Source organism: Carettochelys insculpta, chromosome 24 (assembly GCF_033958435.1).
Source record: "Carettochelys insculpta isolate YL-2023 chromosome 24, ASM3395843v1, whole genome shotgun sequence".
Lineage (NCBI taxonomy): Eukaryota > Metazoa > Chordata > Testudines > Carettochelyidae > Carettochelys > Carettochelys insculpta.
The window spans coordinates 9,423,113-9,445,814 of NC_134160.1; the positions used below are offsets into that span (position 1 = coordinate 9,423,113).

General features: G+C 50.8%; 1 protein-coding gene across 2 annotated transcripts; it reads right to left on the reverse strand.

The window, feature by feature from the left end:
* Positions 1 to 736: 736 nt before the first annotated feature.
* Positions 737 to 21,313, reverse strand: TRIM63 (tripartite motif containing 63). 2 transcript variants are annotated; one of them, XM_074976290.1, is made up of 9 exons: positions 21,022 to 21,313; positions 18,521 to 18,687; positions 10,390 to 10,558; positions 9,089 to 9,184; positions 7,788 to 8,021; positions 7,143 to 7,165; positions 5,248 to 5,372; positions 3,920 to 3,980; positions 737 to 1,530 (listed from the first exon to the last, which is right to left on the reverse strand). In XM_074976290.1, the coding sequence occupies exons 1-9, from the start codon at positions 21,178 to 21,180 to the stop codon at positions 1,464 to 1,466; spliced, it is 1,101 nt and encodes a 366-aa protein (XP_074832391.1). In that variant the 5' UTR covers positions 21,181 to 21,313; the 3' UTR covers positions 737 to 1,463. The 2 variants fall into 2 exon arrangements, with proteins under 2 accessions (XP_074832391.1, XP_074832392.1); XM_074976291.1 differs by having other exon boundaries at positions 3,909 to 3,980.
* Between the last annotated feature and the right edge of the window lie 1,389 nt (positions 21,314 to 22,702).

The following is a 22,702-nucleotide window of genomic DNA, read 5'->3' on the forward strand; positions in this document are numbered from 1 at the left end:
GTCGTGAAAGCCAAGACTATAACAGAGTTCCAAAAAGAACTAGGTATGTTCAGGGAGGCTGGGTCCATCAATGGCTGTTAGCCAGCATGGCCAGGGATGCAAAACTAAGAGCATGCTCCAGTGGGAGAAACAGTGGGAGCCAGGACATGAGGAGTACGTGCCGCCTCTGGTCTTTTTAAGACCACGGCTACAGCCACACTACACTGGAAGATGGACCGACTCAGGGTTGATCTTCCGGGGTTTCATTTTACACGTGCTCCCGGGGGGCAATGTCGAGCTCTGTACTCCTTGCGAGAGCAGAGGAATAACAAAGGTCAAAGGAAGGTCGACCGGCCGTGTGGACAGATATGGAAGTCGATTTTAGCTACACAACTGGTGTAGCTAAAACTGCCTATCAGTGGTGGACTTTTAAGTTTCCTGTAGATGCAGCTCATGTCATTTAGACCAGCAGTTCTCAAATGGGGTGCAGCGACCCTCCAGCGAGTCTAATCCTGCCCCTGTGCTCCGGTTTATTTCACTAGGTCCCCTAGGATTAGGGCACAAGGGCAGGATTAGACTCATTGGAGCCCAGGGCAGAAAGCTGAATACTGAGCCTTCAGGTCTTCCACTTCCGCCAGGGGTGGCTGATTGACTCAGCTCGCATCAAAGGTCTATTCATCTCCAGTGGTCAAAATATGCCGTGAGACAGTTACTGTCACAAGCAAGCCTTGCAATACAAAAAATTTCCACTACAAACGACTGATAAGACCGGATCTACTTTATTGTGACCGTGTGCAACATCAATTCAGTAAATCTCTTGTACCTTTGGACCAGTGTCCTCTATAAGCTGAGCACTTGGGCAGCTGCCCAGGAACGATTCAAGTGCTGCCCGGCTGATTAGCACAGTGCCTTCAGCCTCCAGCAGGTGTGTCTTGGTGGTGCACGTCTGTACATGCCTTGACGCACATAACAAAATTTATTTCGCCCATGGACGGAAAAAAATTAGCGGGAACCCTGGTTAGAACTGAGCTTTGCAATGCAGAACTTTCTCTTCAACTTCCTCTAGTCCCACAAACCCTTGTCTTTTTGCTATAGTTACTTCTGTCTGCCAAGGCCAGACAGCTCTGCCTCGGTCTATCCCTCACAGGTTGCAAAGAAGGCCTCTAATTTCCTGAGCCAACATCTTCAGCACACTAAGAGCTGCTAAGCAAAAGAGTTTTCTTTTACAAAATACACAAAGTCCAAAGACCCGTTACAATTATATACAAAATAATAGAACAATATAAAAGGTATGAAATATTCTCATTCGCACCCATGTATAAAAGTGACCTTCCATGTGCTTCGGTCAAGTTTTCATCCTGAGTTAGCAATACTGTCAGGTGGCCAGGTGGTGCCCGACCATCTTCAGCTGGGACCCCGGCCCACTCCTCCCGCAGCTCTTGCAAAGTCAGTGTGTTTACCCCTACGCCATTCCTTGTCCCCAGTCACTCATCCTTTGCTCTTGGGGAGTCGCTTCTGGCTCGGGGGTCGATTTGCTCGGTTATTGAGGTGCTGAAAGAGAGGTGGGAAAAGTTCAGTGATGCTGATGGGAGAAGGAGACCAGGGGAGATGGACTGAGGAGAAATTTCTCCTGGGCATTGAGGCTTCCAGCACTTCCACTGTGAAATGGAATTGCACTTCGGCTGCAAACCATTATTCCTAGAGATTGCCTTAAATACGTGCTCCTTGTGCCTCTGGAGACCTGTCCAATATTTGCGGACAACACCACAAGCATCCCAAAGGCGAGCCACAGTAACCAGGGAAGCCAGGGATGATGGCTCCAAAACACTGCTCCAGTCCTGGCCATCCGAGAGAGAACATGCAGGTGCTTCTGGGTCATGTTGCTTGCTCTGCATCTTAGTCTCCTGTTTACCATGGGCCTTAGCAGCTTTTTGGAGGGTGGGGGAGTGTGGTGATTACACAGGGAAAGCAATGCATGGGGGCCCTAGATGAGGATCAGAGCTGTGAACACATTTTCTCTCTTGAGAGAGTCATACCAGAACACAAAAAGTGAACCCCGATATGCTTCCCATGCCCTGCCGGCCTGGTACTTGTCCTGCTCAGTCTGGGAACAGTGCTGGGGAACAGACAAAGGAGGCCATAGGTATCTTAATAATATGTAGGACATTTTTAATAATAATCACGCAAAGGGAATAGCTCCAGCCTGAGCTAGGGCCAACCTGACACAGAAGAAATGAACAGTCCGGGGGCAACTTAGAGACTAGCAAATATATTAGGTCACAAGCTTTTGTGGGTAAAACCCCACTTCATCGTGACCTAATACGCATGCTAGTCTCTAAGGTGCCAGAGGACTGCTTGTTATTTGTGACGCTACAGACGAACACGGCTACTGCTCTGAATCGGAAGGGTAGTTAACCACCACCTGGCTTCTTGTACGGCTCATCCCTCACCACCAAAGTTCCTAGTTTTCTTCCCCCCCGCCCCCAGATCTGTGATTTTCCATGGTTTAAATGAAGCTCTGGACTTTAGTTCCTCTAACAGCAGTACAGTGGAACCCATTTATCTGATCAAACTGGGACTGGGGCCAGATCAGATCATCAAAAATGTGGATCATCCAAAGAGCATCAGCCCTGTGGGGTGGTGGGTGGCCTTGGACCATCAGTCTCAGATCAGTTAATACAGAGAACTGCATAAAACAGGTTCTCCTGCATCTGTTTTTATTTTTTCTCCAAAACAAAAAAGCAGTCCAGTAGCATTTTAAAGACTAACAAAATAATTTATTAGGTGGTGAGCTTTCGTGGGACAAGTCCTCGTCTTCCGACCACAGCCTTACCAGAACAGACTCAATATTTAAGACACAGAGAACCAAAAATTGATATCAAGGTAGACAAATCAGAAAAAGTGTAATCAAGGTGGGCAAACCAACTCAAACCACTGCAGTGCATCATTAAAGATGTACAACCTATCCTTAATCAGGATGCCACACTCCAGGAGGCCCTACGTGACAGGCCTGTTCTCTCCTACAGACAACCTCCCAACCTTATGAGGATTCTCACCGGCAACCACAGGCTATACCACAAGAATACCAATCCTGGAACTTTTCCTTGCAACAAGCCCTGGTGCCAACTTTGTCCACATAGCTGTTCTGGGATACCATCACTGGACGTAACCAGGTTACTCACAGAATCACAGGCGCATTCTCATGTGCCTCAACTAACGTAGTATGTGTCATCATGTGCCAACAATGCCCACATACTACGTGCACAGGACAAACGGTACTCTTCAACAAAGAATAAATGGACACAAAACAGACATCAGAAAACTCCTAACTCACAAGCCTGTCAGCCAGCACTTTAATGGAGTGGCCCCTTCTGTTAATGACCTGAAAGTCTGTGTTTTACTGAAAGGGAACTTTAATGTCCACCTGCAGAGAGAAAGGGCGGAACTCTCTTTTATACTCAAATTCGACACATTAACGTGGTTTGAACCAGGATGGCAGTTACCTGGGCCATTATAAGGACTCTTTTACATACTTTGCTTTATCTGACTCTTGACTTCCCCTCCCTCCTACCATCCCTCTGCTCTTCTGATTTGCCCACTCTGATTACACTTTTTCTGATTTGTCTACCTTGATAACAATTTTTGGTTCCCTGTGCCTTAAATATTGAGTCTGTTCTGGTCTGGCTATGATCTGAAGAAGTGGGTCTGTCCCACGAAAGCTCATCACCTAATAAATTATTTTGTTAGTCTTTAAAGTGCTACTGGACTGCTTTTTTGTTTTGATAGAATACAGACTAACACGGCTGTCCCTCTGTTACTATTTTTCCTCCGATTCTTCTCCGTACAAATGCAAACTCTGTGTTTCCTTCACGGCAAATGGATTTCTACTCTCCCTGCCCATCGCAAACCTGCTGCATTGTTCTTCTTACCATCCACTTGCCTTTCTTGCAGCTCCTCCTCTTCTGTTTCTTCCTCTTCCTCGTTTGGCTCTTCTTCTTCACCTGCCACAAAAGTAACGGGGTCGAGAAAGCTCAAGCCGTAACCCCAGAACTGGAATTCCAACACAGGGGCTACTTACAAAAGGCAATATCCAATCACAGAAAAATATTATGTGTGCACTGAAGGTCAGGGAGGGAAAGGTGGAGGTTAAGGGCTGCGTATGCAGCCAGAACTAGAAGGTGTTATTCCCAGTTTTATCAATAACTTATCCTCTAGACTAGGGTGAATCACTTTGGGCAGGTCTACGCTAGGGGGCAAAGTCACACCAAGTTACACAACTCCAGCTACATGAATAGCATAGAAGGAGTTGACGTAACTTAGTTTGACTAACTGCGGCATTCCCACTGCAGGGGCTGACTGGAGCACAATCAGCATTTGATTTAGCACAGAGGTTCCCAACCTGTTCCAGGCGAGGCCCCATTTTGACAATTCAAAAAGACTTGGTGACCCAAGGGTGGAGGGGAGGTGAAAATTACTTACTGCAAGAGTCTGTTAAGTGACCTGCCTGGGTGGCTACGAGTGCCAAAGGTGGAGAAGCTGTCTTTGTAATGCGTAATTGCTTCTATATTGATAGCAATACCTGCTGGATGTGACAGCCTTAAGGAGCTGCAGATGGCTTCTGTGAGAGCCAGGAGCAGCTCTGAGCTGATACTGACCCTTAACAAATCTAATCGCGACTCATGTTTGGGTCCCAACCCATAGGCTGGGAATCCCTGATTTAGCATGTCCCTACTAGACCTGCTAAATCACACGTTGGGAGATCAATCTCCAGAGCGTGGACCCACCAGTAACCATACACAAGCCCTCTGCTTCTCTGTGCCTTAGTTTTCCTAGCTGTAAAATGGGCATAGTGTCAAGCTCAACCCTTCCAAATTGCTATAAATCATGGGCCCAGTGTGGTCTCCATTGACTCTAGGAATATATTGACTTCAATAGGTGCCATTAGATCAAGCCCCAGACGAATAACAAACATCAGCTCTCACCAGTGAACTAACTGGAATGTGCTGAATTTGTCAGTGCTGTAACCTGACAGCAGTCTTCTCTGCCAAAGAGAGGCAGTGATGTCTAGTGGTGAAGCACAGTGCTGGAAGGTGAGAAATCTGCTTGCTTAGCCCTGACCCTGACTTGCTGTGCACTCTGGGGCAAGCCACTTTCCCTCACTGTGCCTCAGATTCTCTGGGGGTTGTGAGGCTGAAGTCACTGGTGCTTGAAAAGTGCTTTCAGGCGCTCGAGTGGAAGAGGCCAGAGAAAAGCACCGTAATATTCTACCTGTTCCAAAGTCGATGCCTCTCAAGACTTCCGCTACATGCTCCAGGTCTAGTGTGAAGTAGTCCATATTTTCAAAGCCTTGCTCAATCTTCCCCAAACAGCTGCCCTTTGACGCTTCCACAATTCTGGGAGAGACAGACAAAAGGTTCGTTTCCTTACCCACAGGCCTTCCAGAGAAGAGAACTACCAGCTAGCCTGATGGCATGTTCCAGCAGGAAAGGGTTATCCTCCTGGGGGCAAGACCCAGGAAAAGACTCCTCAGAAACCTTCTATCTCATGCAAGATGCTGGAGAGATGGTCCCTCCCTCTCTTTGACCTCTGCCATTGCCATTATATTAATGCACTCAGGTTTGCTGCTGACTGCTCAGGAAAACTGCAGAAGAATGCTAGGGCATCTCTCTGCCATCCTGGGAGCCACCATGGTGAGGAAGCCCAGCTAACTGGACTGCAGTGGAGCTGGGAAGGCAGAAAGCTCTGATCTCTGGAGGCAGGAGTAGTTAAACAGAGCATACCTGCTGTCTCCAGGTCATACTTAGGTTCAATCTACACTAGATCTTAAAGTGGATTGTGGATACATAATTCCAGTTATGGCAGTTGTGTGGTTGGAATCGACTTCTCTGCAGTTGACTTGTGTGGCCATCCTCACTGCGGGAGGTTGATGAGAGAAACTCTCTCATTGGCCTCCCTTACTCCTTACATGACTGAGGAATACAGGGGCTGACTGTCCACTCCTGATAGCTCAATTTTGTGCATCCCCACTAGGTGCATGAAATCGAGTCCCAAAAGATCAACCTTGACTGGGTCAACGTTCCAGGTAGTGAAGACGCCCCCTTACTGCCTTTCTGGGCTTTTGGCTTCATTGGTAACTCAAGGCCAAGCTCGTAGCTTTCTCCCCAAGCGCCTACATTTCCCTAGAGAACCTCTCCAGACTCTTCCATACCTAGGGCTTGTCTCCAGGAGAAAGTTGCTGCTGTTTCACTTCGGATGTGAACCTGGTTCAAGCGGCACAGCCGCCTGGGTGGACACCCTGATTCTGGTTTGAACTCAGTGCATTTTGGTTTAGCTAAACCGATGTAGAAATCAATGTAAACCTCAGTGAAATTAGTGTCTACTGCTTTTCCCTGCAAGCTGAGCGCTTGGGTGGCTGTCCAGGAGAGATTCAGGTGCTGCCCGGTCGATCAGCAAAGCCCACAGCCACCCAGAGTGGGGATCGTGTGTTTTTAATGGTGGTGCATATCAGCACATGCCATCGGTGCACATAACAAAAATTATTCCACCCTTAGCTAGAAAAATTTAGAGGAAACACTGGGATCTACCAAGCATTTTGCATCAGTTTAACTAGCTCAGCTTAAAGAGCAAGTTCAATGAAACCAGCTCAGCTTTCTCATATGGCCGAGCCCTCCCAGAGCCCTTCTTTTACATCCCCATAGGCGCGACCATGATCCACCCACTGGTGTGACTCTGGAGTAAGTGTGCTGTTCCCTCCTGCAGAGTTCAAGTGCTTGAATCAGGCAGGTTGAACGAGAGACACTCATTAGCCCAAGAATCTATCATTCCATTCCAGTGTCTCTGTCTGTTCCAGGTGGGGCAGGGAAATCATACCAGAGAAACTTTGCACCTTCTCAGAATTTGTTTTCTCCTGGTATTCAACCACGAAAGTGCAACGAGGCTCCTCCCGGCAGCAGGGGCCCACCCCTTTTGCTTTCTGGGAACACTCATCAGGTGGATTTTGAGAACAACAAGAAGTCTTGTGGCACCTTATAGCCTAACAGATATTTTGGAGCATGAGCTTTCCTGGGCAAAGACCCACTTCCTCAGATGGATTTGACATCACTATACAGTAGCAGACTGTGGCCCAGAAGCAGCAATTTAAAAACACAGCCCCAGGGACTTACGTTTTAATGAGCGGTTTGGCATTCTGGGGAAAGAGCAAAGAGAAAGAGAGAGAGAGAGAGAGAGAACATGGTGAGTCAAAGTGACGTGAGAAAAGAAACAGTCCAAAATTGTCTGAAGCTGGCTTGAGGTGCGGGTTCCCCAGAGCCAAGCAGGGTTTGAGGTTTTTAAGTCCCGGATTGACAATGTCCTGGCTGGGATGACTTAGATGGGGCTGATCCTGCTTGAAACAGGGCTGCACTAGATGACTTCCTGAGGTCCCTTCCAGCTCCGTGATTCTATGACAGAACAAGTGCTGGCTGGGCTCTGAGTGGGAGGTTTTGAACAGCAAACTGCTGCCCCCTCCTGCGAGATCACCTTTCCCAAGGAACTCTAGGTTATTCCCTTTCGTTGGGCTCAAAGCCCAGCATTGCCCCTACAAGCCTAGTCCACCCAGGGGCACACAGAAGCAGGGGACTTGGTGTGGGCAAAGGGATGAAGTGGGGGCCAAGACTGGTGGAGGGCACAACTGCTATGGGAGGAGACGGGGAGTCTGAAACTGACTGGTGGGTCCAAGGTGGCAATAGACCCAACTACCTGTGTGAAGGGCAAACCAGGCCGCTGGACACAGGCTCCATCCCTCCCTGGACCGAAGAGGAGCCACTCACCATGAGAAAAGTGGCCCCTCCTGTCTCTTCCAGCGATTGAAAGGCCGTCTGAACCAGCTTGGTGGACTCCTCCAGCTGGTCTTTGTACTGCTGGATCAGGGCCTGCACAAAGCTGGCCTTCTCCTCCTGCTCCTCGGTGACCTTCTGCAGCAGCTCGCTCTTCTTCTCCTCCAGGATCACCACGAGGGCGTTGATCTTCTCACACAGCTCCTGCTTCACCAGTCGGCTGTTCTCCTGGCGACGAAGGACAGGCGTGAGCACCTCGAAGCTTGGGGGACAGGTCTGCTCCCAGTTCCCCACCCCACCCCCGAGGCATCACAGCCACACACGCCCTGCCACACCAGTACCAGCCGCCCAGTGATTACACACACTTAGAGTTCAGATCTTGGACAACTCAGATCTAGCCATTGCCTCTGGGCAGAACTGTTGCCAGAGGCTCCCTGACACATGGCAGTCCCATAGGTTCTCTTGCCAAGGGTACAAATGTACTGGGTGCGATGAAGTGGGATGTGTGAGGGTTTTATTCCCCTCTGGTTGGGTTGCGCGTGTTTCCTACTGTCCTGTAGCAACCCAAGGTGGGTGCCAACCCCAGGTCTATATTGTCAGTTTCTGTATTTATCGTGTTAGTTGGCAGGACCTGAGCTTAAAATTTGTTTTAAAACTATTTCGTTAGCATTTTGCTGAAGATTGTAAAATCACATCTCTAAAAAATTATCTCCTTTCCTCCCGCCCCGGAGCTGCCATTGGGCACTGGGGGCACCAGTTGAATAGTTCTGCGTAGGGCCCCAGAAATCTAAAGAACGGCCCTGCTAAAGAGCCTCTGACCTCCCCATGTGAACAGCAAGGAGCTGGATGTTCTCCTTGCCTTACAACAATTTGGGGTGTCCACTCAAAGCAGGGTAAGAATAGAATCCTGTGGCCTTTTTATCTCAAGTAGGGAACCAGACACGGCTGGGTTAAGCGTCTTTTCGTCCAGGGAGTTTGTGGCAGGGCTGGAACAACACCCAAATGTATCAACACTCAGAATCTGGCTCTAATCATTGGAGAGCTGGAGTCCTGGTGCCCTGTGTTGACTCTAACCACTACCCTCCACCATCCTCTTCTCCACTAGCACCACATCTGTGCAAAAGCCCTCCCATTGACTTAAACAGGCTGCTCAGTCCTATAAACTAAGAGAGAAGCTGCTCCCAACCCTGCTTAGGTGACACCTGCATTAGCCATCCCGGAGCTTGGTTGGGGGGTTTGATTTCATCTCTGTCCCGCAGCTTTCGAAGGGCTCGGTCATTTTTCCCATTCCTCACCTCAGTGGTTTTGCACGTGTCCTCCAGCTGACTGATGATCGTCTGCACTCTGTCATTCCCAGCCACCAGCATGGAGATGCAGTTGCTCAGCTCCATCTGTGAGAGAGAGGAACCGAAATAGATTTAACCCGTATGCCGCCAAGCAGGGAGGGAGGCTGGTCGCACTGTCTCAAGGGACGGAGAGTTGGTGGGCAGCAGAAAGGGTGAGCCAGAGTGGGTTTAGATTTCTTTATTGACCTCCTTCAGTGACGGCTGGGAATGAGTGACAGGGGATGGGCATTTGGGGCACTGGCCACGTTGGAAGGCTAGATGGACCTCTGGTCTGACTCAGCACGGCCATTCTGATGTAAGGCTAACCCTTCTTCAGGAACGGGAATGGTAGGAGAAGGGGGCAAGGGCTGGCAACGTCTGGAGGATGGGACTAGAGAGGAGGGACACAGCTTCACTGCTGGGGATCAGTGCCAAGCAAGAAGAACCACGAAACTGTCTCTGTGTGGTGAGGACAGAGCAGGAGAGCCTCCAGGGCTGTGCTGGGCATGTCTGGGACTGGTGGGACAATGGCCATAGATGCTCCAAGACCAAAGGGCTTTAACAGTTGAACTGGGAGGGAATCCTGAAGAGCAGGGAAGGGTGGTCCATGGGAGTGGGAGGGGATGGGAGGGAGAAGGAGGAAGCTTTGGCTAAGGGGGTTTGTGACACAATGGCCTTAAATAAAGGGTACAGGTGCCAGGGAGAAATGGGTCTCTCTCTACGTAGGGTTCCCAGACTCCTACCCCACTCGAGAGGGAGAAGGGTGCCCCAAAGCATTCTGGGGGAGGATCTTGCCACAGAATCATAGAGCACGAGAACTGGAAGGGACCTCAAGAGGTCACTGAGCTCTCTACCCTCTGGGCAGGACCAAACACCACCTATATCATCCCTGTTAGATCCCATCCAAGAGCGCCAGTGAAAGGCCTCCAGGCTCCTGGCTCTGCTCCCAGCTGTAGATACTGCTCCCTTGGGGCTGGTCTTTGCTCCCCAGTGACTCTAAATATAGACGAATGACTGCTTCACAGCCTCTGCCTATTAATACCCCAGCGCTCAGCCTCAGAAGCTATTCCAGAAACGCCCAGCTCAGCACCTCAGGGCTGCCAAGCCGGAGGAGCCCATCCCCTCAGAGACCTCATCTACATTCCAAGGGATCGGATGTGAACCTGAGTGAAGGTCAAGGAGCTGCAGCCTCTGGGGAGCTCCAGGGCAGGCCAGGCCAGGGTTTAGGGGACTCCTTCCCCTGGCGGGAGCAGCAATGACCCAGCTGGTACCTTTTGGCCCTGGAAGACGTTCTGAAGGGGCGCCACTTCACAGTCTTTGTGAGCACCGAAGACCTTGCACATGGAGCAAGTGGGGACCTCACAGGTCAAGCAGTAGATGTTGATCTTTTCATCCTCGTGCTCCTTGCACATGGGGTGGTTGCCTTGCTTCAGGGGCCTGCTGAGGACAGCAAGAAACCGGACAGGGTCAGACAGCCTCCAGCGGCGTTTCATCGGATTGACCCACCCACTGGCCCGTGACATGAAGCAGAGGCCAGGCCGGGGTCTATACTTTTGAATGACCCACACTGGTCTTCTGACTTAGGCGATTCCCAGGCAACCCCAGCCTAAGACGGGAGCCGTCACTGGCTGAGTGGAGGTGATCTGGGTTTAGAGTAGGGTCATGGAGACTAGAACCTGGACTTCACCCTGTACAGTAGATTTTGGATCAACTCCAGCCCGTCTCGAATGTTAGCCCAGCAGCGACGGCACGTTTAAAGCCAGCGCTCGTGTGCGCCAGGGTCTCTGACCGGCTCGCTCTGTGTTAATCAGAGTGAGCAAACCCCTGGGACCTTCACGCAACAGCCTGGAGATCACTTCTGGGAGGGATTTTACAGCTCGGGACCAGTTCCCAGCCCCTTTGCTTTCCTGTGAGATCTGTTGAAACTGACCATGCTCAGCCTGTCCCCTCCCAGCAAGGCCCGCCCTGTTCTGCTGCATGCCCGTGTGGCAGCTGGGACCCCAGGCAGACCCGGAGAGAGGAATTTGGAGGCCCGCTGCAGCAGGCTGGCTGGAGCCCACCCCCTCCTATGTCACAGTCATTACAAAGACCTTACAGACAGCTTTACCCCTCCTGCCCGCCCACCTGCTCGCCCGCCCCCTCCAAGCTTGGGGACCCCATTCAGTTGCTCTCCCCTTTCCCGTCCCCCCATCAGCTGTGACTAATGAAACGCGGCTGGGTGACAGAGCTGGCACCAATGTTCATGGATGATGTGGAACCAGGGCCGTCCCTAGGCCTGCTCAGAGTATGCAGCTGGGGAGGGCACTACTCAGTTTAAGTAGTGCCCTACGCTGTGCCTGTGTGTGCCCAGTGCAGCCGAAGGCCAGGGCTGCCTCAAGCAGCCGCAATCCCCTGGCCTCTAGTCTGACTCCTGGATGAGGCCACCCATCCCCTCAGTCCCTCCCCCTGCCCCTCTCTCCACCTCCCAGCCCCATAACCCAATCCCTCAGCTCGCCTGCCCCGCCCTCGTTCTAACTCCTGGCCTTGGCGGCTGAATCCCTCAGCCCCCCACATCCTGCTCTGATGGCCCCCCAGCTCCAGTTCCCCCACCGACTTCCCTGTCCTGCTCCTGTCCCCACAGCCCTGAGCAGAGCACCCCGCTCTGAGTTGCTGTTCAGCTCCCTAGTCGGGAGGGAGGGTGCCGAGCTCAGGCTGCCTAGGGCACCCGAAGTCATAAGGACGGCCCTGTGCGGAATACCCTAATTATAGATACATGATGCAAAGGGTCATTCTATCCTCTTTAAGGCAAACTCAATGGTGTGGCTGGCTCCTCATTTCCTTGTGCAGAAACCTACAGTCTATTTAAACCCAGGCGGTTGGCTCGGAACCATCGACAGGCGCCTTGACCTACTCTGTCTCCTTTCTAGGCAGGGTGGCTGCAGCTGAGAGAAGTTACATGAAGTGGCTTGGACCAGCTTCAGGAAGGAGAACTGAGAGCAGTCAAAAATCAGGAGCAGCTGGAGATCGGGCTGGAAACAAGGGGACGAGAACAGAGGGGGATTTTGTTGGGTGTCAGTTCTGAGCATGGGGAGGTCTCGTTTTCCAACTTCTTCTCGGCGACCAGAGAGGGTGGAAACTTGCTTTAAAAAAATTAAAAGCTGAAAGTCTCCTACAGTCGCCTGATTGAGCTGGGGCTTTAAGGAAAACTCCGGACAATGTGAGACCCCAGCAACACAGCAATCTGGACAAGTCACTTTCAGTCTCTGGGCCTGTTTCCCCTCCCTCCATTTGGTCCCAATGGGAAGTCAGTCTTAGCTGAGGCCTGTAAGAGCTACAAGGCCCCCATGGATGGGGCATGGGTCAGCGTTCACCTTGCAGTGCCCATTGTTACCTGGCCTGAGCAGGGGACACGTAGGATCCAGCCTCTGAACCAATTTTGGTGATAAACTTGTCCGTGCTGCCTGGGGCAGGACTATGCGAAGAAATGCTCCAATAAGAAGAATTGGGGTGGAGAGGGGGGAGGTATGGGAGAGGTCTATATAATCCTGAATGTTGTGGAAAAACTGAGAGGAGCATTATTGACATATGGAGATACACACATCTCACAGAGCTGGGGGACCTCATGGCAGGACCTATCCCCATCCCTGCTCTGCCTGCTTTTTTTGTTTTTGTTTTTGTTTTCTTTTTTTAAATCTAACCTATCCCAGACCCTTGAAAAGACCCCTCATGGATTGAAATCACAATCCTGGGTTTACATGGTACTAACCACTAAGCTATTCCCTCCCCCCCTGTGTTTACCCTTTTCTATGCTACCAAAGACACTGGCTGATGAAATAACTAGGCAGCAGGTTCCATACAAACAAGAAATACTTTGTGCCAAGTGCAGTTAACCTGTGGAACTCATTGCCGGAGGATTGTTTGATAGTTGGGTTTCCAAAAGGAGCTGGAAAAGTTCATGGAGGATAGCGCTAGTAGCTATCAGTGGCTGTTAGCCAAAATGATCAGAGATGCAACCCCCCTCAAGTCTACAGCTGTGGCCACACTAGCTCCCAACTTCGAAGGATGCGTGGGAAGTCGGGTGTTGGGAGATTACTAATGAAGTGATGTGGTGCAAAATTTTGAGGAGTAAAGAGACTTTGAAGTACCCCACACACTTCAAAGTACTGGTGGGTGAGCTGCGGCCACGTGCAAGCTGGCACTTTGAAGTTTGCCACTTCGAAGTTGCCATGGAGGAGAATCAGCTTAATGAAGTGCTGAATATGCACAGCAGCACTTCATTAGTAATCTCCTGACACCTACTTACCATGCTCCCTTCGCAGCTGGCAGCTAGTGTAGACGCAGCCTACACCTCCGACTACCAGAAGCCAGGGGTGAAAGAGGGGTGGATCACTCCAAACTTGCCATGTTCTCCCTGAAACTGTGATATTGGACACTGTCAGAGGCTAGATCAGGGGTCTCCAACCTGCAGCTCAGCAGCCACAGGAGGCTCTCTAAGGACTTCTTTGTGGCTCGCGATGCTATAATTGCAAAGTAAAAAACAAAAAATCCAAACTGTCCTGATTATTTTTGACAAACCGCAAACGTCGAAAAGCCCAACAATGGGCCCAACTCACATCTAACTAGCAAATGATCTGTGATCTCGAAACGTTGGCTAACTTTCCCTTTAATCTGTGCAGTGCATTGTGGGATGTGATGCTGTAGCTGTGTTTTGACCGTGTTGCTAAGAAAGTCGGGATTTGGAAAAGGAAAATGCAGCTTGCGGTGTTGCTGCTGAGAACTGCAATGCACAGTTTAAGGAAAAAAACCTGAAGTTAAACATGAAGTAAAACTGGCATCACTGAAGTGATTTTGGGAGTGAAAGTCAGGAAGACAGTGGTACAAACGCACGCTGAGGAAATAGAGCATACAAAACTTTTGTGACCATCCTGTATCTCATTACAAATCATTGTGCCTGCACTCTTCTTAAAATAGGGATCACACAAAGTTTAGTTTGATGTTATTTTTAAGGACCGTCTCGTATTCACATGCATTATGGCTCTTGAACTATTGAGTTTTTTTACCAAATTTAAAAAAAAAAAAAGGCTCGTCTTACTATTTACGACCCCTGGGCTAGATGGGTCTGGCCCACAATAGCAGTTCTTATGTTTGTAAGTAAGAACAAAAAACAGCCTGTCACTGGCGTTGTATCTGATGCCGTCCTGTCGATTACTGTGGGCCTACATTTACGCTCATTTGGCCAGTCATTATCTGTGTCGCAGTGCTCAAGTCTAGGCCAACCTCAATTCTTTTCACAAGTGGGAGCTTGAGGCAGCGGGCCAGGCTGATCCTCTGCTGACATAGATCAGCCGTGCTCCATGACTGCAATGGGGTGATGTCCCTCTGCGTAATAGCTGAGCATCTGACCTGGGATATTACAGGTTCTGTTAACTCTGGCTGGCTACAGCTACTGGATTTTCTCCCTCCTCTCTGCAACCTGATTTGAAAAGGTGCAGCGATGCCATCCTGGCATGATTTGTTCTTTAACCGTCGAGCTAGTGCCATTATTTCACTTTGGGTACATCCACACTAGGAACTAACTTCAAAGTTAAATTCAGAGTTAGGCACTACTTTGAAGTAGCCACTAGAGAGTCTACACATATCTTCCCTTACTTGGAAGTTAACTCAAGTTAAGTTAAATTGAGTTAAATTAACTTCCAAGTAGGCAGCCCAACTGCAAAGTCTTTACTCCATTCCCAACTTCGAAGTAGGGGGTGTACAGATGCTCAACTTTGAAGTTGCTTGCTTCCAAGTCGTACTTCAAAGCAAGCAACTCCGGAGTTATTTTTGTAGTGTAGACACAGCCTTTTGGAACGACCTTTAGCAGACTGTATTTGCTGGGATTATAGACGTCCCCTAAGCCCTTTTTAAAAACACTACTACAGGTTGGACCTCTCTAATCCAGATCTCTCTCGTCTGGCAACATCCGTAGCCTGGCATGATTTAGATAGATGGACAACCACTTATCATGGGTGTGGCCAAGTTTCCTGCAGTCCCATAAAGTTTGTTTCCAGCCACCAGCCCTGGCTCTCAGTGTTCTGGGCTGTTATTTAGCTGTAATTTACCCCTAAATGTCTTCTATGAGGCCCAGTCAGCAGAGAAAATGTTGATAATGTGCTAGACAATCTTGACCTCCTGTGGTCTGACAAATTCTCTCACCTGGCACCAGACAGGCCCCAAGGGTGCTAGATTAAAGAGGTTCAACCTGTGGTTGCCCCCTATATAGCACGCGTCTCTGTCTCCATGACTTCCAAATAATATTTCCAGTGATTCAGTATATTAATCTCTTAATCCTGTTAAGACATTGGAATCCATATCTGCATCTGTCAATTTATAAATACTCTTTTTCCTATTCCTGCCTGCATGTTATCAGCACTCACATACTGAGTCATTATTTCCTAGTCATTCACCCCTTCTCCCTGTATATTTCTGGTTTCGGTCAAATTTTAGAAATGAAGAGCAGATCTCTGGAATCACTGCTGATTTCACACCCGTCCTGCTTTGTGAATGGCCCTATGTCCTCTCTCCTGTAAATCGTGACCATATTCTATTCAGCCAGCTCAAAACCTGCTGGGCTCATTGTTTCTCCTACAAACCGCCAGTGTCCCTGGCTGGTCTCTCCCCACTTTGCCAACAACAGGTTGAACCTCTGTAGTCCAGCACCATCTCAGCCGGCAATATCCATGGTCCAGCGTGACGTTGAAGGATGTTCACTTGTTGAGGGCACGGCCAAGTTTCCCATGGTTCCATAAAGTTTGTTTCCACCCACTAGTCCTGGGTCTCAGTGTTCTGGGCTGTCACTTAGCTGTAATTTACCCCTAAATGACTTCTACGAGGCCCAGGAAGCAGTGGAAGTGTTGGAAACGCTGCTAGACAATATTGACCTCCTGCGGTTTGGCAAATTCTCTCATTTGGCACCGGTCAGGTCCCCAGGGTGCTGGACTAGGGAGGTCCAACCTGTAGCACTCAATCTTTTCCTCTCTTCAGACCATGGGACAGTCGCTTCTGAAGCCTGGGTGGCAATTTCTGACTCCTTGTATTATTCCTTTTCAGTGAAAGGCTGCGTGTGGTCTGACGGGAGTGACACACATTTACACTTCACAGCTGTACAGGGCTCCACACAATGGGAGCTGATCTGACTGGTGCCTCTAGGTGCTAAAGTACCACAGATAAGAAGGAATCTATCTTTCTTCTACAACCTCAGGGCTTGTCGTTTGCCACTGCTAATAATTGCTGCTTTTCTTAAAGCTTCGGCTGCTGGAATTGAGAGAGCTGGAGACTCTTAGCTCTTATTAGCTGTGTCTACACGTGCACGCTATTTCGAAGTAGCGGCGCCAACTTCGAAATAGCGCCCGTCACGGCTACACATGTTGGGCGCTATTTCGAAGTTGAAATCGACGTTAGGCGGCGAGACGTCGAAGTCGCTAACCCCATGAGGGGATGGGAATAGCGCCCTACTTCGACGTTCAACATCGAAGTAGGGAACGTGTAGACGATCCGCGTCCTGCAACATCGAAATAGCGGGGTCCTCCATGGTGGCCATCAGCTGGGGGGTTGAGAGATACTGTCTCTCCAGCCCTTGTGGGGCTCTGTGGTCACCGTGTGCAGCAGCCCGTAGGCCAGGGCTTCTGGCTGCTGCTGCTGCAGCTGGGAATCCATGCTGCATGCCCAGGGTCTGCAACTAGTTGTCGGCTCTGTGTATCTTGCACTGTTTAATGAAAGTGTGTCTGGGAGGGGCCCTTTAAGGGAGCGACTTGCTGTTGAGTCCGCCCTGTGACCCTGTCTGCAGCTGTGCCTGGCACCCTTATTTCGATGTGTGCTACTTTGGCGTGTAGACGTTCCCTCGCAGCGCCTATTTCGATGTGGTGTTGTGCAACGTCGATGTTGAACATCGACGTTGCCAGCCCTGGAGGACGTGTAGACGTTATTCATCGAAATAGCCTATTTCGATGTCGCCACATCGAAATAGGCTACTTCGATGTAGGGTTCACGTGTAGACATAGCCATTCAGGCCCCTGCCCTGCCACTGCATTCCTAGGGCTTGTGGTTGTGGAGAAAAGCTTGAAAAGGCCCAATTCCAACAGCTCTGAACACTGCAGGTAAATAACAACCCCCCCTGCTCATTTCTTCCTCTCCACCTAGGACAGTCCCTTTCTTAAGCCATCTCACAGGCATCCCGACTTTTTAAAGAAAACGGGCAAATTGTCCTGTATTTTGTGGGGCTCCTGTTCCCCGGAACCCAATATCTCAGGGCAACTGCTCCTGCTGCAGGGGAACTCCTCCGTCAGGCTGTTGCAACATTTCCTGGCCCCCCCAGCTGGGAGGCTGCACAGCCCCTATTCTTGACACCCCCTGCCAGGAGGGTGCAGACCCCCATCCCCAGTGCCTCCCCAGCGGGATGCTGCAGGGCCCCCATTGCCGAGGAGCCCTGCCATGGGACAGCAGTCTCCCCTGCATACTGGTGTCCTATGTTTGCCAGAGGGCAATGTGGTCACCCTGCCCTTGCCCCAGTCACAAATTTTAGGCCCCTCTCATGCTTTGAGGTTGGCAGCACTCGGCTACTCCTGATTACACTGGGGTGAGTGCCGCATTAAACCCAGGAATTGTCCTATGTCTTCCAAATCCTGCCTGCTCGTCAGCTTGCTGAAATCCCCAGAATACTTTCTCCTGAAATCCATCTGTGCTAAGCTACTCCTCTCTCCTGCTCCCTTCCTTTGCCGGGGGAGATCCCAGGAACTCAGTAGGACCAAGCTTGGTTACTGCCCCAAGCTTCTCTCTTATCTGGTTAACTTGCTTCAGCAAACCAGCCGGCTGAGACGGATGATGTCAAATGACCATCCTGCCAACCTATGTGACATTTGATTTGCTGTGGTTTGGATGAACAGGGAACTGGGGGACGGGGGGATGCTCTGGATTAGTTTAGGCTGGATGCGTGAGATCTGCGTGCCACTGATGGGGCAGGGGTGGTGAGCGGGGACAAAGGGGCAAGCTGCTTAAAGGCTTGGGATACAAAAGGACCCAGATCTCCTGGTTGCGCCTTCAGCTAGAGGTCCCACCCCCTTCTGCTTGAGGCACTACCCCTTCCAGGAGCATGGAGTGTGGGCCTTCTCCCCACACCTTGCCCGGGGGCCTGGCGAGAATTTGGTCCTGCTGGAGATCTGCTTCTGATCAATGAAATTACGGAATTATCTGTATTAATTCAATAGGGCCATGAGGGTGCTCTGCTGGGGAAGGAGCGGGACAGTGAATGCCAGGGAGAAGGTGAATCCCTGGGAAGTTCCCCCCATGAGCTCCTGCTGAAGAAAAACTGGGAGAGAGATTTGTCCAGCTCAGTGAGAGGGGAAAACTAGGACCAGACGGTAGGAGAAAGATCGGAGTGTGGCTAACCTGGAGTACTCCTGCTTGTAAATATCAATGATGTTCTCCACCAGGAGGTTCCGCTGTAGCCCGTAGACACCATGCCGGTCCAGGATCACTTCGTGACGGCAGGATGGGCAGCGAAAACGCCCCCCGGAGAGGGTGGTTCCCCGGCTCTGCCAGTAGGGATTCGCAGACTGCAAGAACCACCAGCACAGGGTCAGAGGTCCCTGTCACCCCAGACAGGCTTATAACTCACCCTTGTGGAGCTGGAGACCCTGATATGGGCTCTTTTCAACACAATCCCATCCCCTTTGCTTCCCCCCAGGGACAGATCACGTATCCCTGAAGTGTCCATCACCAGAGGGTCTCAGATCCCATAAGGCTTTGCATTCAGATAATTCCAATTCACCTGCCATCAGGGGCTCCGAAAACATTTCATGATCAATGAATTAAGGCTCACAAACACTGTCCCCTGTAAGCTGAGCATGTGGGCGTCTGCCCAGAAGAGATTCAGGTGTTCCACAGCTGAGTAGCAGAGTGTCCGCAGCCACCAACAGCGTGTGTTTCTACTGGTGGTGTGCACCTGCACATGCCTTGGTGCACTTAATAAAATTTATTCCATGCATTAGAGAAAACACTGCTCACAAAACCCCAGTGAAGGAGGCAGCAAATATTTCTTTTGTATGGCTGGGGCACCTGGGCCAAGGACAGACTGAAGAGAGCTGCCCAAGGGTCACCCAGGAGTTATATGGCAGCAGTGTTCACTCTAAGCTGAGCACTTGGGCACCATCCCAGGAATGATTCAAATGCTGCCCAGCTGATTAGCAGAGCTCCCACAGTTCCCACCGTTGAGAGCACGTTTCTATTGGTTGTGCACATCGCACATGCCTTGGTGTGCATAATAAAATTTATTCTGCACACAGAAGGAAAAAAATAGAGGGAGCCCGGTGTGACAGATCTGAGAATAGAACTCAGAAGTCCTCAACCACTGCTTTAGACACAACCCTAACCACCCCTTTAGGAAAGGCTCTTAAGGGGATGTTAATATGTGAATGATATTTCCCTGGGCACAGAGGGAGGTTGGGAGGCTTAATTCATTAACATTTTATAAATGCTTTGAGATCCTCAGGCCAAATTTGCTACAAGGAGTGTAAAAAGGTTTATTAATAGACCAGCTGTCATGGGTGCTACCCCAGGGCCCACTTCTCTGCTGCTCTGCACCTTCTGGGGCAGCTTATAACTGTGAAAAAAATAGTTGTCCAATCAGAATTTTCCTCTTGCACTAGCAGGTACATGCTGCATTGATCGTGCACAGGTGTGAACGAGCACATCTTGGAGGGTGGCTGTGGAGAAGCCGACTTTCTATCTTTGCAGAGGCAAAACTTCCCCAGGAGGGGATTGGAACTGAAGGAGACCTGGACATTTTGCTCATTGTCTGTATGAGGAAACAGGGTCTGCACATGGGGGAAGTGCCCTTTCTAGCCTTCACAAGAACTGACTGTTAACTATACACCAGCTGGGACAACCCCCAGCTCCCTGCACCGTGGTTACATCCCCGGAGCCCTATAGGAATTGGGGAACCTGCATCCCTTGAGTCCGTTCCAGCACGTGGGGGCTGATTGCTCCCCTTGTGCCTGGATTTCTCCTGCTTTCTCTATACAGCTGGCAACGGTTGACACTAATGCCACAGATCAGCAAGTGGGGGAGCAAGATGGGGCCCAAGCAGTAGGTTTATCAGCTGGTTCCTCCCCCTCCCTAAGCAGAGACTCTCGTAGGGAGAGGAATCTGTTCCCAGACCATTTGCCAAGCAGGGCTCAGAGGCCACGTGTCCCAGCCAGCTCCCATGGAAGTCAAGGCTTTTTCCCCCAAGCTCTATGGAACCAATGTCCTAGTGAAATACATAGTGAGAATTCTCACCCACTCTTATGAACAGACACAGCCTAGAGGCGCACAACCGGGCAGGGAACTGCTGAGAACCACTGAACCCAGTGATAAACCCTATAGCGGAAACCACATCAAGGCAGGGGCCCCCTCCGCATCCCTACTTCCAGGGCTTCAGAGCACAATCTTACAGCCAGAATTTCTGGTCTAGCTAGAATTAAGCCTATCCACACCCATCGTCAGTAGCTGCAGTGCTTGGCACTGCCCCAAACCTGGGACCACACATGGAAGACTGGCCACAGCAGCCCCCTCCTGCCCTCAGTTCTCCCCCTGGCTTTACAGGGGTCTGATCTCCCGTGAACATGTAATCACCCAGAGGCAGACTCGAACCTGGTACCTAATGCAGGAGCATCTACACTCTGAGCCAAAAGCCAGCGGGCTCTCGGCTAAGGCTGGAGAGGAGGCTCACTGGTTCTCTGTGTAAGGGGGCCAGGTGCCACTACAGGAGACAATGAACCACACCCAGGTGTGTGGGTTACAAGCGCACTGTAGGTTGAACATACAACAGTCCAAGAATCCCCACCTGCGTCCAGGCTCCGGGAAGCAGCCCGGCTGGGGGCCGCAGTCTCCCTTTGCAGGGCACTGACCTGGAAGATGTCGCTGGCACATTTCCGACACAGGTTGTGCTGGCAGGGCAGGATCACCACGGGCTTGGTGAACATTTCAAGGCAGATGGGGCAGATCAGCTGCTTCTCCAGGTTCTCCATGGGGTTTGAGTCTCGGATGATGCTGGACTGGTAATCCATTGGGCCAGCCGACCTCTCCAAGTTATAACTCCTGGGTCTCTGGCCGATCCCCGGCAAACTCTCCCAGCTTCTTCAACTGCCCCAACTTCTGCGCTCAGCTCCTTGTCCCTTTCCTAAAGCTCAGCCTTGGGCTCCTGCCTTTGTCGCCTATCACTTGTCTATTTATAGTTTATCTCAGGGTCACATGTGCTGGAGCAGGGGGTCGAGTTTCCAGCTGAAATGCTGGTCACATGCGAGAATGAGCAATCGCCCCTCCAGAGAGCCAGAGGGCTGTAAACAGGGCAGAGGACAGCCTGTCCGGGGCTGGCCGCAGCGACATTTCCAGGGATTTTACAGGGTCTTTCAGAACAAAGAAACTGGAGACGCAGCTGTAAACAGAGTCATCCCCCTTTGGAGCCCCTGCCTGGCTTCAGACTTCCACCTCACGAAGGGTTAATTGGGGGGGGGAAACCCTTGCTCCCCACAAGCTCTGTTCTCATTGCTCAGTCTCTTGATCCATGCCCAGCACCACAGATTTCCACACAACCCCTCCAACTCCCCTCCTCTCTGACTGCTGCGCCTCCAAGTTTCACAACCACCAAAGGGCTCAACACCTTCCTCAGGCAGCTTCATGTGCTCCATTCCTGCAGAGGGCTGGACTCGGGGACCTCTCGAGGTCCCCCCCAGGCCTGCAATTCTGTGGTTCTATTCTGCTACATTGCCCTAAAGCGCTTCATGCTAACGAAGTCTGCCATGGTACTACAGGCCCGTAAACCCTCTGCAGTCGTCCCATCATTACCACAACGTGACACCACAAATGATCACTGCCAAGGATTTATTTCAATTGTTCTACACAGTTTCCTTTATGCTTCATGGCAGGGCCAGGATGTGGGTGCCCAGGGAGGTACCTCTGTTCCCGGTCCCAGGTTCTGCTGCTGGGAAAGAGACTTGGGGCGTGTCCTCTCTCCCTCCTGCAGCCCTAGGGCAGCCGGCACCCACAACCCCACCCCAAATTTCCTCCCCTAGCCGGAATCCTCTTGCCCTCTGCATCTCAACCCTCTGCCCAGCCCTGAGCTCACCTCTCAGCCGCCATCCCCGCCACATGGATTTTGTTAGGTGCACCAATCTGGCGGCGACTCTGCCATAGGACCTAACCGCCTCAGCCACACCATCAAGGCAGTCTTCCCTCTTTTTTTTTTTTTTTTTTTTTTTTTTTTCAATTCACCGGTATAGGATAAAATTCTGAAGTAGGCCATGATATTTGCTAAGAACCACTGTTCCAAAAGAGTCTGGTAAACCCCCCTGACACCAGCCATCTGGGGAGGGCATCCCAGCTGGTGTAAATAAGTCCCTAGGCAGCCACATTCCAGGAAGGGACCCTGTGGGGACAGGAATTGGACTACAGTTAAGCGCGATTGCCATGATTCTTTCACTAACTTCTGCTTTGATCCTGCATTGCCTGCTTGCTTTGATTCTGTAGAGATAACACGAATGGTCACGTCCGTGCGAAGATGCCAGATGAGACATCGGTGTATGACACACA